At 37.7% G+C, this 15,199-nt stretch overlaps 1 protein-coding gene across 1 annotated transcript; it reads left to right on the forward strand.

Moving 5' to 3' along the window:
- The first annotated feature begins 1,260 nt into the window (after positions 1 to 1,260).
- On the forward strand, positions 1,261 to 9,050 carry ALKBH7 (alkB homolog 7, RNA demethylase). Its single transcript, XM_026681967.2, has 4 exons — positions 1,261 to 1,723; positions 4,265 to 4,438; positions 6,399 to 6,523; positions 7,689 to 9,050. The coding sequence occupies exons 1-4, from the start codon at positions 1,448 to 1,450 to the stop codon at positions 7,822 to 7,824; spliced, it is 711 nt and encodes a 236-aa protein (XP_026537752.2). The 5' UTR covers positions 1,261 to 1,447; the 3' UTR covers positions 7,825 to 9,050.
- The last annotated feature ends 6,149 nt before the right edge of the window (positions 9,051 to 15,199 follow it).

The raw sequence follows: 15,199 nt of genomic DNA on the forward strand, positions 1-15,199 counted from the left end.
TTCTTACAACCATTCTTTTATGTCAGCACCTTGAGGAGGACAAAATTCCAAGTGCCTTGCCTAAGATCTGCATAAAAATATTTGCAGTGGTTCAAGTATCTGGAGGGATGTCAACTCTCCATTCCTTTAAAAATTGTGATTTCCATACTGATGAGATTCTAAAAACAATATACTTGATTATAAAACTGAGCAAAGTCTTCTAATTCAATGGCATGTTTCTGTTTTCATAATGCTGTGTGGGACAATGAAGAGCAATTGAGGTCTCAAGGGTTTTTGCCTTGAATTTTACATTCATTGAAATGAAGTTGATCTGGACTTCAAATTGTCTGCATGAGAGACTGCTCAAATTTACACACACCTATCCAAAATTTACAAAATATATAAATGGGCTAAAGAAGATAATTGCAAAATCCCTGCCATCCAATATACGGCTTGAACCTCTGGCTCTTCCCACAAAATAAGACTGGTCACCCCCCCTTTTTTTTAACTGAATCCAATTTATTTATTTTGTCAAGCGATTATTAGATAACAGGTATAAGTATAAACATGGTTACGAATACATGAAATGGACGCGAATAAAAAAAAAAGAAACATTAGGACAGGGACAGTAGGCACATTGGTGTGCTTATGCACGTCCCCTACTTATTACAGTAGGCTAAAATAACACTGCCCAGTTTACAGTTGTGTATCATGTGAATATATCTGTAAGGTAGCTCTTATAATACTGGATAAGTCCAGGTAGTCCTCAACTTTCAACAGTTTGCTTAGTGACCGAAGTTACAATGGCATTGAAAAATGTGACATGATTTTTCACACTTATGACTTTTGCAGCATCCCCATGGTCACGTGTTTTACATTCAGATGCTTGACAACTGAACGTAAATTTATGGCGTCAGTGTCATGTGATCCCCTTTCTGACAAGCAAAGTCAATGGGGTAGCCAGATTCACTTAACCTTGTCACTAAGTTAACAACTGCAGTGATTCACTTAACAAATGTGGCAAGGAAGGTTGTAAAACATGGGCACAACTCAACTAATTGCTCACTTATCAACATAAATTTTAGGCTCAACTGTGGTCGTAAATTGAAGGCCTGTATGCAATTTGACACAAGTCATATTTCCTGGACAGTGAAGACTAGCATCTCCCACATGTTCTTTTCAGTCCCATAAAGGTAGCAATGGTTACTGATTTACCAAGACCTCTACTTGTTCTAAGTGCCAGGCTGAATAGGCCAAACGTCGCCTCCTCGTGTGATACGTAGACACAATCACAGACAACTTTCCAGCAGCTCTTCTGAGTCCAGGTAGAAAAGGCACCTTGAAGGACGTTTTGCACCACGCGGGCTCCTTCGCTCTTATGCCAAAGCGGAACGTCAGTATGCAAATGAACGGAGGTCGGGCCCATCATGCACCGCGGGCGCTTTAATTTCTCGGTGCCCTACCTGCGATGCTGTCGCGCGGTCAGATCGCCGGGCGACGGTTGCTGGGGCTTCTGTGGCGGTCCGCGCCAGCGCCTCGGGCCTTCTGCGCGGCGGAGGAGGTGCAGCTGCGTCCATGGCCGGCCGAAGTCTGTGCGTCGAGCGAGGCTCTCTGGCTAAAGCTGCAGGCCGGCGGCGCTTCGGTGACGCCGGACTTCATTAGCGAGGAAGAGGAGGCGTTGCTGGCTCGGGAGCTGGAACCGCAGCTGCGCCGACACCGCTATCAAGACGAACACTGGGACGGGGTGGGTGGTTCTGCGTGGCTTCGAGGGAAAGGATCCTTGGCTCCCATGTTGAAGCTGAAGTGTAGTTGGCTTGGCTAAGATCGGCTTCGTGTTTTGTGTGAGCCTGGCCTTTGCGCCGTTTAGGATTGGAGTGCTTATTCAACAAACCACTTACGGGAGTGAACCTAAGTTTTTCAAGCTTCCCAGTTTAAAACATATTTGGAGAGACCAAGTAGTCTTAACGGATCTTACTAAGCATGCATATGGGTTCCCAAATTAACCACATGTTCTGGGCTTACACAACATACTATAATAAACCATAAACAAGCCTTTTGGACTACTTTGCCCAATACGTTGGGTTAAAATGATGCTAGCTAGTTTGTAGTTTATTGTGCCTTGTACGGACAACGAATATTGTGTGGTCACAAAATGGGAAGATGGGCATTCTAGTTTTTGTAAGATTATGGGACAATATTACTGTGTGGAACAACATAAGTATAAAGGAAATATCTTGCCCCCCCCCCCCCATTTAAAAATAGTATCCCAAAGAGGATACAAACAGTTGTATTCTACTGTTATATAGCCATTCTAGCCTGATATTGTTTTTACTTGTTTCTTTTCTGACTGGAAGTGGTAGGATTGAGTTTGAAGACATCTGTAGTCTGGGCATGTTATACATCCTCTGAATGTTGATTTCTTGCATTCATCCGCTACCCAAGAGCTGCTGCTACTGGCTGCTGCTTGGTGAAGCTACTGAAAGTTGTTTGCTTTGATGGCAATATGCTAACAAGTATGTCTTTGTTGCTCGTTATTGAGATGGTACAGCAGGAAACTATGCATATCTTGTGGACTTCTCAAGAAGTTGAGGTTGGGAAGTACTGGGAAACTGCACTCAACATTCTGTACAGTTTTAATTTTGCGTGGGTTAATGTTTCCTTATTTGTGGCTTGAGAGATGGACAATATAAATAATAGTTTACTTAAGGTTCAATCATTCAGAATAATCATAAATATGTCCAGTCCAGGTGTTGTGCTGTTCATGGATTAGAAGTATAAATATCAACTGAAAGGGGGTGGGATATGGGAAGATCCAACATATTAACTATTGCACCCAATCTTGCCTATGCAATAAGTTTCTTCATTGCTTGATTTAAATGTCCTTTTTAATGAATTTGGCTCAGATGTTTAATTGCCATTCGTTTGTAAACTTGAGCATATATTAAGTCAGTGAATAGAATTTTAACTTGGTGATGTATTTCTATCCTACTTTAATGTTTATTTCATGTATCCTTTTTATGTGAAGTACAGGTAGTCCTTGATTTACAACAGTTCCTTTAGTGACCAAAGTTACAACTGCACTGAAAAAAGTAACATGACTGTTTTTCACACTTACGACAATTGCAGCATCTGCCTGGTCACACGATTTATATTCGGATACTTGACAACTGACTCACATTTATGACAGTTGCAGTGTCTCAGGGTCATGTGATCACTTTTTGTGACCTGACAAGCAAAATCAATGGGGAAAGCAGATTCAATTAACCATGTTACTAATTTAACAACTGCAATGATTCAAATAACAAATTTCTCACTTAGCTACATAGATTTTGGGCTCAATTGTGGTCATAAGTTGAGGACTACTTGCATTTGGAAAATACAAATTGAGCAATTTTATACAAACTATTAAATAAAATAGATCTGGGCTATATCTTATTGGTATGAACTAGCTCTTTACTAATAAATCAGGATGTGAATATTAAATCTAAATTTTGTTTTAAATCTAAATTCCTTTATTGGAAATTTATTGTTTTAATGTTCATTTGCAAATAAGTGTTTAAGATCAATTCTTTCATCTGTATTCTCCCTCTTTCTCTTATATCCTACCCATCTTTTCTCTTCACAGTAAAAACAGCTTTTTAAAATGGCTCAGTAATACATAATTCTGCACCTTAATCATTTATTATAATGCTATGTTCATTTCTTGCAAACCATACATTTGTTGGCATTTGATCGGTCAGTTTAAAGCAAAACCTGATAGTTTTGGTGCAGTTTATTTTTATAGCAAAGATTATTCTTTTCTATATTTCCCAAACTACTGGCTAAAGATGATATAAAATTTGGTTCGTGGAAATGCCCAGTGCTTGACTGAGTTCACACATGCTAAATTATGGTTTGTTTAGAAATAGTTTAATGAAAAAGCTATGTTGTTTGGGTTCATATTACATAATAAACCATATTAACCAAAGTTAAACCTCAGTATAGTGGGATGGGAATGAATGTTAGATGAACACTTATCAAGTTGTCCACACTCCTCATCTTTCTTTAGAAAAGATGGTACCATATTCTCAAACTGATTACTCGGTTTGATTATGAGCTGTTTCAACTGAAATATGTATGTAAGGCAATGTAAAAAGGTTATCCATGATATTTGGTGTTTTATCTCAGTGATTAGCATGAGATTCTGTAGTCACCACAGGAGTGCATATATATGGGTGATCAAAGTTGTAGATGGCTATCTCATTTTCTTTCCAGATATTCATGCCATCTCTTTCCACTCCTGTAGGCTATTCATAAGTATCGGGAGACAGAAAAATCATACTGGAGCAAAGAATGTAATGAGATCTTACAACGAGTCCGGAATGCTGCTTTTCCTCCCGGAGTGCCACAGCTCGCTCAAGTCCACGTTCTGGATTTGGATAAAAGTGGCTATATAAAGCCTCATGTAGACAGTGTCAAGGTAAGATAGCATAGAATCTATAGATGCCGAGAAAGTGTTATTTTGTAGTTTTTCTGGTAGTTTCGTAGAATTGCATGATGGACCTTGGAGGAGGGCTTGATAAGTTGTTGCACATACAATAAAATCTTTTTATTGCAATTTATTTCAAAATGACTTTTTTTTTTTTTTACTATTCCTGTGAAATTTTATTCTTTAACTTGAATTGATTGTTAAGAAAAAATTCTCATTGGAAAAAGGTGAATTCGTTACTTTTGGGAAAGTTACATAATAAGCATGTTTTGGTTGAATTTCCAGAACTTCCTCCAATATTAAGCGTCAAACATTTTTTCTGTAACCCTAGTAAACTTCAGGATAAGCAAACATGTTTGCCCTGAAGCAGATGTAGGCATCTGCCCTTTGAGAAATAACATTTAGCTGAGATGCATACAGCTTGGCCTCATCAAGTTGAAAGTTTGTTTTATAAATTTACTTGCCAATGGAAATGTGTTTTAACCTTGATCAGAAAAACAAATGTAAAATGAAGGTGGCAGCAGTTTTAGATATTAATCAGATTAAGAAGAGTTCCCAAAGATGGGCTATAAATTGAAGAGATGATTCTTGAAGGTAGTGCAAGAATCCATTACTTTTTAGCAGTGTCCTTAAATTTAGTTTGTCTATGGAGATTCTCAGTCATCCAGGTCATGGTGGTCCAAAGTTTTCAAAGGCAACTGGACTTTGTTTTTCCTTCAAGGGATTTTGCTTCTCATCCAAGAAATTTGTTCAATTTTGACTTGAATGGTGGAGGATGGAAGGATTTATATCCCTTGCAGTCATCTGGTCACTAGTACTCTTTCTGAGAATCATTGAGGACATTTGGAGATTTATTTGTGCCCTTGGAATAATTGAAATTATTGTGTTGTAAACAGAAGATAGGTAGTATTGTATCCCTCCCCCTTTATTGAGAGAGGGCTGTTTAATTTTATTGTAGATGGTCTTTATAACCCCTCTTTCAATCCAGCAGTCCTCTCATCTAGAATGTGGACTTTGCTGTCTTTCAACACTGTCTTTATAACACAATACTTTCAGCTGTTCCAAAAAGGTTCCACACCCATTTGTGTTATCCACAAGACCCTGAAGGCACAGATAAAACTCCAAGTGGCTTTAATCACTCTCAGAAAGAGTGCTAACAACCAGATGACCACAAGGAATATAAACCCTTCCAGCTTCCATTCTTCAGTCAGAACTGAAGGAAAAACAAAGTTCAGTTGCCTTTTGACAAAGCACCTTTGGGACTTAAATTCAGTTTGCTTTTTAATGAGAAAAGCAGTTGGCTTTGTAACTATATTCATTTGTACTAGTGGCCCTTAGTTGTTAAGATAAAGTAGTAAATTTGTAAATTTTTATGCAGAACAATTCCATGAAATGCAATATTATCTCTGTAAGAAAGAAAGGTTCAAACTGGTAATCTTCCTTATATTCCATATCTGTCTGTCTCTACAGAATTTGGTAATGTGAACTTCCATATGCAACTTCAATGTAGTCAATTTTTATAAACTTAAAGAAATAACATTGGCAACTGCACTCATCTATTCCTCTGTGGACTTATTGGTTCCTATGAGAAATTGATTGTTCTGATAAGGAGATTGAAGATTGAAGCCTTCTTCCATAATAAATCAACTGTGCAGTTCTATACATGCTTACACAGTAGTAAGCCCCATCTTTGACAGCATGAAAATGTGATTCAGTCACTGGAAAAAGTCTTTTTAAATTTGGTATCTTGCTCCTAGTATTCATGTCATGAATCTGATGGCAAATCTCCACAATGTCCTAATACTGTTTTTTTCTAGGTGATAGAAAAAGAATGTCTATGTCCAGTTGCAACATGAGACTCTGGACAACTTGACGTCCTAATATTAGTTAATAAGTGATAGATAATTTGTATTATTCTAATCCCATAATGTTTATATTTCCTTTTGCTTAGTTCTGTGGCTGCAGCATTGCAGGCCTGTCCCTCCTGTCCACAAGTGTAATGCACCTGGTTAGTGAACAGAATCCACAGGACTGGCTGGATCTTCTGCTGGAGCGCCGATCTCTCTACATTCTTAGGTAATAAAAATTGCTTTGTTAAATAATCAGGTTAAGTGGCCATTTAGTCTAGAATCTTGTTTCCCGATAGTGACTAAGTAGATGCTTCTGTGGTTATGGTTTTCAGAGATACACCGTTTCTATATATGGAGTCCAGTGTAACTATTGTATTTATCAGCCTTTGATAGACTAATTGTGATATCCTTCACCATCATTTTTTGGAATGTATTCTGTTCCCAAGATCAGTCCTGGGTTCCATATATATTTTATCCTGCAACTACACAAATTCTACTTTTTATTGGCTCAGAGAAATTCTTTGAACAATGCCTGTTCATCCATCAGTTTGAGATGTACTAACTTTAAGTAGAGATTTCACTTAAGAATCATGAGTCAAATGCACTAATTTTTCTCCCTAAACATGAGACATAGTTTCTGCCATTGCCATAGTTATAAAATACCTTATTGAACCTGGCACTCTTCTAATATTTTAGATTACAACTTCTATCAGACCTGATATCTCATCATATTAGTTATGTTTAATAGGAGTTACGTTCAGTTAATTCAGAGGGTATTACATTGCAGGAAAATGCTGTTAAGCATATGGAAAAATGAGTGTGTGTGTGTATGTGTGTATTAATATTAATTAATTAATATGACAGGTATGCAGCTTCATGAGTCTTGAGCTTATATACTGCATATTTCCCTCCTCTATTGCTAAGAGAAGATTGGAAATGTCTATTTCTGTTGTGAATAAATCATGGTGCCCTGTTACATCAAAACCTAAGGAAGACTGGTTTGTTAGAATAAAATAAAATCAAGCTGTAGTTTCACATTTGGGGTTGTTCTGTCAGATTGCAATTCCCTAACTTTGGAATTAATGGAAATTTGCTTTGTTTAATAAGGAGGAGTTTGTGTTGTTTCCTTGCAGGTGCTTTAGATATTAGATATAGGAAATATCTAATTTGATTATAGCTTACAGAAATTAATGAAAAGCTATAACTGTTCATATGCATGAAATAGTCTGGATATTTGCTGAGAACAGAACTAGAGATATTTTTAAGAATTTTGTTTCTGAATCATGAGTCTTCTTTTCAGACTCTTAATTGTGTATGGCTTCAGTTGGGACAAAACTCTTTTCCAAGATATGGTAACTTACTGATGTCTTCTCTAATGTCTTTGAATAAAGAGGGCCTGCTCGTTATGAATTCACTCATGAAATTCTTAAAGACGAGGAGTCCTTTTTTGATGGAAGGAAGGTCGCCAGGGAGCGAAGGATCTCTGTCATCTGTCGAAACCTGCCCTTACCAGAAGAATCATCCTAGAACTGCCAGGTGATACTGCGAAGGCTGACTGTTGCTCCCAGTGGAATTCAGTTTTTTGTCTAATTGACGTGGTGCTCTTTCTAAAGAAGTTGCTCTGACCTCCTGTTCCACAGAACTTTGGTTTTCTGTCCAACAATAAGTGATGGAAGCTTTCCTCCATGCAGTAAAGGGAGCCTAAAAGTGTACATAGTCTAAGAAAGTGTTCTGCCTCTTGCACTTAACAGGTAGGAAGAAGGAACTTCGCAACAATTTGAAAAGTAGATCTAACTAAAATGAACCACAACACTGTTAAACTCAGGAAGTAACATTTTTCTGTAATGTGTGTTGCTGCGATCATAGGTAGAGATGAAATTAAGAATTAAAACATACAGATTTGTTTTAAGGGGTTACTAGTGTGTTGTAATTTTTAAATTATCCTTTAATTGCTTTTCCAGTTACTGAACTATTGAACATTGTTTTCTTCTCAGCTCAGTATTCAAATGTATCACACATGCTGAGCCTCAAAATAGTGAATCTGGCAAAGCAGCTATACAGTTGTTCTCCAGTGCTATGATTTCTTTCTATAAAAGAGATTGGCTAAAAAAGAGAATTACATCTTTGATGCTTACAGCTATCAAATATGTAGATGAGAGCCAGGCCTAAGCTAATTACACCTTTTTTTCTTTATAAATGTATTGCCAATTTTTCAGATGGTAAAAAAAGTACTTGAATTTTTTATTTTCTCACAATTGATGTTGGAACTGAATATGTTGTCATTTCTGTGAATTAAATGATTTCAGAGATTCTGATAGGTGTCATAAGCACAAGATTAGCTTTAACATTTATGTATCTAAAACTAAATAAAGCTAAATTGGAGTATCTCTAAATGAGGATTTCACTGTGGTAGGTATTCAGTGAGTGGGAATAGGAGAAATTTCCACATTTTGACTTGCAGCATCAAAATGCTGAAGAGAAAAGAGGTAGTGAAGAAGTGGAAGACAGGTGAAGAGTCATGATTATAAAAAAGGAAGTGTTGAGGAATGTGAAAATAAATAGTACTTATCTAATCTTGGAAAAAATTGGGATGTGGTAAAATATGAAAAGTCTAGGGCTGAATCCTGTTGCTCAGGACTAGAATCCAGTTCTATTTACAACCCAGAAATTTACACCTGACTCTTCTCTGTATTGTTTTTATTATTCCTCCCTCCATTTCCTAAAAAAAAAATAGACCTCTTGAAACCCTGTTATATCTCTGCAGTATTCTTGACAATCCCTTATGCTGCTAAACAAAACAAAAAAAAAATGGCTGAGACAGCTTTGTTGGGATTAATGAGTGATATTTTGTTTTTAAAAAGAAGTATTATATATCTTTTGCTAAAAATATAGGCATGTGGCTTTAGTCTGATCTTGACTGCTTACCTTCATGATGGTTTGAATGACTATCAATGATCAATATTAAGATGTTTGGGGCATCAGTAATGTAAATAATGTAAAAAAAATTTTTCCCAATGAATGATCCTGACCCCAGAACCGGAGACACTGTTTTTGTCCTTGCTTTACTTTTATTTCATTGATACCAGCATGTACATATCAATCAATCATTCATAATGCAAGTTTGGAACTAATAACTTCAGCCTTCCAAGAAAAGAAACAAATAAATTAAACACAATATCAAGGGGAGCTCTAATTGGGAAGGAATTCAGGAAAGAAAGAATTTAGAAATAATCCATAAACATTTTGAATGGTTGCCCGAGCGTTTCAGATCTAATTTAGACAGGATTCCATCAAGCCAGCAATGTGTTTAAGTGAAATATATCTGGGAAGAGTGTGAAAAGACTGATAGATTATATGCCCAGTTCAAGAACGTACTTCTTGCTTTCTGCTAAGTAGGGGTCATTCTGTAGAATTGTTCTGTGCTTGAAGTGAAGGATGTAGACATCACATGGTAGGGTTTTTTGCAATTCTTCCTCTTAAAAGCTTGTGTAAGTGCTGAGGACTGGATTGAGATAAAATAATAGAGCTTTGTTCTGTAGCTAAATATACAATCATGCTTTGCTGCTGCCATATAAGTCTGCATCCATTCCCCCCTCCATAACCATCAGCCCACACAACTGCACGCAGAGGCTGAGAGTTTCTCCACTTCATGCCACTGGTGGCTGTCGTCCAGAAAAGCTACATTCTCATAGTGTATAGGACGACAGCAGGGGTTTCCCAATGCCGGGATCTCACTCTTCTGCAACAGAATTGAGAGGGTCAAGTCATGGTTACTATGTGCCTTGGGACAGGTCCCACTACAATACTTGAAAAGGATGGTCTCTTCAGAGTTGTAGCCCAAACTTAGATCTTTGATACGAACCAGCAGACTTCGTAATTGACATTCCTGTTCCTCTGGTCTCTCCCACGTATGCCTCTTTGGCCTAATCCTGGTTGGGCCAGAGAACAATGGGGTTGGGCGATTTGAAGGCTTGTTCTGGAGAGTTGTGGCACTGGTGAATGTTCCTTTAAAGAACTGTGTTTCTGTAATGAGAAAAAGAGGAAGCACTAAAATTAAAGGAAGAATGGGCATTATCTTACATAATCCTGTATTGGATCTACTTTGAATAGGAGCACTAGCCATTAGTAGATTTAAGCAACCGGAATGCTTAGGCTTTATGTCCAGGAAAGGATTCTATGTGTATTGTTCTGAGAGTGCGCAAGTGTGGGAGTTGGAAATAAATAATTCATCTTGTGTGTATATAATACATCAGTGTTTAACCCTTGCTTGGTTAGATTAAAATAACCAAAGAAACCTAATTCAGGTTGGTAGACTCAAATACAGCATTTTGATGCTTGCAATAAAAATCCAAGTTCTCTTCCCTTTGCACATTAAATATGAATAAGAAATGGAATAAGACAGAGTATGCTTCTTTATCACGCACTCCTAAAGTTACTAATTATATGTTTTACCTTTTCATTATTGTCTACTTTGTGGAAAAGAAAACTAGAAAAAGCTAGGAAAAAAAGAATGTTACAAATAGAACATTTGGTCAGGAACAACATAAAGCAGTATGATTGTATAATAAATAACATCTGGCAACACCTTCAGAATTTTCCTATTAATGTTAGTGTAGTCATACACTACACTAACATTAATATAGTTAGTGCTTTCTTAATTTGTGGTGAATTACTGTTAATATCTACTACCTCTGAATAAAACAGGAAACACAATAGAGAGTAGCAGAAAAAGATTATGAAGAGCCTATGCCTAGTAGTAATCTGTGTGATCCAGTTATCTCACCTAGGGTAATGCAGTTTATATGCCCCAAAGTAGAAATATTTAGTAGATTAATCCATATGCACACACTACTTTAGAATTGCTAGTGAAGATGTCTACAGAGAGTCTCAGTCATTCCAGGTCCAAAGGTGTTTTTTCAAAAGGCAACTGAACTTCCTTGGGTTTTTATTGTTTTTGTTTTGTTTTTGAAGTAGCTTCTTCAGCTTTGGATGGTGGGGAATGGAAAGATTTATATTCCTTGCAGGCAGCTGGTCATTTGCATTCTTTTAGAGGGTCATTGAGGCTATTTGGAGGCTTCTCTGTGTCCTCAGGGTTGCCTGAGTAGTGCAAATGGAGGTGGAGCCTTCTTGGAACTGCTGAAAGGACTGTTGTAGGTGGAGATAGATGATATCTCCATTCCCCACCTCTGTTGAGAGGGCTGTCAGCTCTCAACAGAAAGGGAGGGAGATGTCATTGTCTCTAGCTCATGGCTCAGTTCATGGATCTCTCTTTCATGGCTAAGATTGAAACAAGGACTATAAACTAGAACCAAGGCTGGTATGCCAACAGGAGTTCCAGGTATTTAAAAAGGAAGCTACTCAGATATAAAACAAGGGACATGAGTAGATCAAGTTTTGTAAAAAGAAAAGCCATGGGCTTTTCAGCCTCTTTTCCAGTAGACAAGGTCTAAAAGAATAGTGCCTAGAGGAAAAGGCTGGTGATGGACAACGAGCTGTTGTTGCTTTGAAAATCCACACCATCTCAGTTTTCATGTCATTGGACTGGTCTACATTTCTATCATTTTAGCAGTAGTCCACTTTATCAAAAGCTGTCAGTTATCCTGTTAATAATACATATTACACCTTATAAAATGCATGTACTGTATTCTGAACTGTGAATAATGGATATCAATACACATCTACCAAATAGAGAGAATATCACACAGTGCATGCTTTTCCCTGTATACCAAACATTTCCTTCAACTTTGTCTCTGCCTAAAATTAATGAAAAAGGCAAAAACAAACAAACAATGTCACATTTCAAGAAACCTGTGGTGCCTCAGATACTACATTATATTTTTTATCATTACTTACTTTTGGCTATGCTATGATAACTAATTCTAATTCAAGCAATGCTTGGGGTGTGTATGTGTTTGTGCATTCCATATCTTTCTATTCCCGAGAAGAAGGTTAGTGTAGTAAGATTGTTCAACAAGAAGGAAAAAAGAGAGAGATCTCTCTTCCTCCCTCATCTTCTAAGTACCATGATAAAATAGATAGAAATCTTAATGTATGGGTGACCTAAGGCACAGGTATTTCTTAGGTGTTGGATGCCTAAAACAATTCAATAATTTTGTTTTGTAAGATTCTGGTTACTGATACCCTGATGCTAAAAATTCATTTGGCAATTGATAGCCTTTTCTTTCATTCATGCTATTTTTGTTCCATTTACATTATCCCCCCACATCTAGCCACGATGTTCCCAACCTCCTTGATTTTCTTGACTCTATTCCATTCTTACTTGCCCTTCCTTTCTCCTTCACCTGCCTCTTCTGAAACGTCCTTCTGCTTTCATTTAATGCAGCGTTTAGAATTGTTGCTATTACTATTTATGCCCACTGTTTACCTCCCCATGCCACTCTCTTTTTCCAGGAATCTCTCAGCATCTTCTGTGATTTATAAATAGAATGCACCTTTTGGATTTTATACTCCTGTATTAGGACTTCAAAAATCTTCTCTGCAACTGCCAAAGTAGATAGACTTCTGTAAAACTCAGAACATTAGCAATGTTCTGGAACATTATAGGAATTGAGTTTACATGATGTACTTACTTTGGTTACTAAATTAATCCATTTCCATGTACATGCAACACATTAAATACACTGTAAGTTGCCCAATACATTATAGCACAGAAAACTATAATAAAGTTTTTTAAAAAATAGCAAGCTGTAAATTAGGGAAATGGAGCCTCGTGGTCGTCTTTTGACCTGATTTAACATGATGCACCAACCCACCCTGGAAATTTGCAGAAGAGTAGGTATTTAAACCTAGGCTGCTTAAATATAAGATTAATGAGCTATAGTCTGTCAACTGAGTAACCTTTTATCACCATTGCTGGTGTCCTAGTGCATGGCAGTTCCATGTCTTGGTGAATCAAGTCAGTAATAGTAGGAGTCCTTAACCTATTTCCAAGCAGTTGTTGTCATACCTAGTTGTCTCTGTAATACGTCTCTGATCCAGGTGCCTGACTTTTGCATCATGTTGCCATCAGTGAGTTGGGAAGGAGTCGTTTGGATCAACAGGATGAGAGAGAGACCGTAGACAAGCTGAGGTGTGCCCATTCCTTCCCCAGTGAGCAAGGCCAAGTTCTATAGGGAAGATAAATCTTTCTCTTCCTTTATATCTTCTTTGAAAGAGTGGGTGGGAGGAGGAATTGCCTGTAGACTGGTTGGAACAAAAGTATTAACCCATGCCCCTTTAAACTGTTACAGATCATGCAAACAGGGTTCCTCCAAGCAGGCTTAAGACGCTCAGTACATAAATCATAATGGCTTTGATGAGATCTGTATTCAGGACAGGCTTTCCAACAGCCTGTTAACCTTTCCTCTAGATCACTGTGAGAGCCTCTCAACCAAGAAACAATTGATAGCCATGCTTGAACATGGCAAACATCCACTGCAGTCTCCTTGCCAAGAAAAAGATTGAGCCTGCCTGACAATGTGCAAAGCCCAAGTGATCACCTGAAGCAGCAGCAGACTTCATGATATCCCAGCAAAGAGATGCTGTCTAGGGTATGGTTAGATAAGAGGGAGCATAAAGATCAAGAGGTTCAGGAGGGATGCTCCCTACATTATCAGGATGGCAGTAGGAGAATGCTACTTTCAGACTTGCAAGATTCTGTTAATGTAGCTTTGCAGTTACTAGTTTATTTGGCCATATTTCCTGTGTGGTCTGTTGCACTGATTGCAAACCTATGACCCACATGACAAAAGTGACATGCCACAATCTTTTGAATGACATGCCAGTGTTTACCAACCCCCAGCAGCCATATTCTCACACAATTTTTGGTGACTGCAAGAATGGAGTTTGCTTCTCACGGGCTCTGGACCCTCCAGAGGTTGCACAAAAGGAACATGCTATCAGGCTTCTTCCGAAAATGAATTTGTTTTACGTTTGATTTACATTTATTTCATTTTTGAAACTATCTGATGTTTTTTTATATAATATATAGCACCACATGTGATTAGACTATATTTTTTTTAAAAATGAATATGTAAATAATTGTTTCTCTTTTGTTCAAGGGGTGGAGTACATGACATGGCAGCAGAGTCAGGTTAAGTATTTTCTGACTGTTGGACATGCTGAGGCCAAAAAGTTCACCATTACTGATGTACCTGATAATGCTGACATCTGCAATATCTTGAGGATGCACTAAAAAAAATAATGTCCTTTGTAATGTTACACCAATTTGAAGTCATACACTGTCCTCCATTTCTTCTCCAGAATTGCAGTTCAGGTGCTGTCTTTCATTTGTGGCAGTTGAAACATCATTGCCTAATCCTGCCCACAAATAGTGGGTTTCACATTTTGGAACTCTTGAGTTAAATCTTTAAAAAAAAAACATGAATCCTTGAATGGAAATTCCTGGAGTTGATTATGCCCAGACCTGCTGTGTTGAAATGCCTTTGAAAGGAGTTGGGGTATGTGTGGAGGAAAGAAAGGCTACTCCATAAATTATTCATATATGGAACATGCTGAACTGACTTTCTTGGCCCTAGCTTTAGAGATACAGCTTTTGTGAGATATCCTGAAAGAGGGACTCCCTTTTCATGCACAGATGGTTGGTAAAGAGATGGATCTAGGCCTTCCTCTTGAGAGAACTTGAAGATAGTGACGATTTTTGCTTCTGATTGGAAAACATATACTTCCTGGTGTGCACATGATGGGACACTGAACTGGACAATGAAGCGCAGCCACATGGTTTGAAAGGAAAATGTATCCAGTTGTTAAATAAGTTGCAGAGCAGTTGTGATGTTCCTTGATTCTTTGTACATTGAAAAATATAACTTTCAGATGCCTTAGATTCCAACAGAAACTTGCGTTCTGATGCACCATCTTTTAGTACTAGATACCAGGAACATAG

This window comes from Notechis scutatus, chromosome 2, assembly GCF_049901735.1.
Source record: "Notechis scutatus isolate UNSWTSFEM ecotype Mainland chromosome 2, rNotScu1.2, whole genome shotgun sequence".
NCBI classification, from domain to species: Eukaryota; Metazoa; Chordata; class Lepidosauria; order Squamata; family Elapidae; genus Notechis; species Notechis scutatus.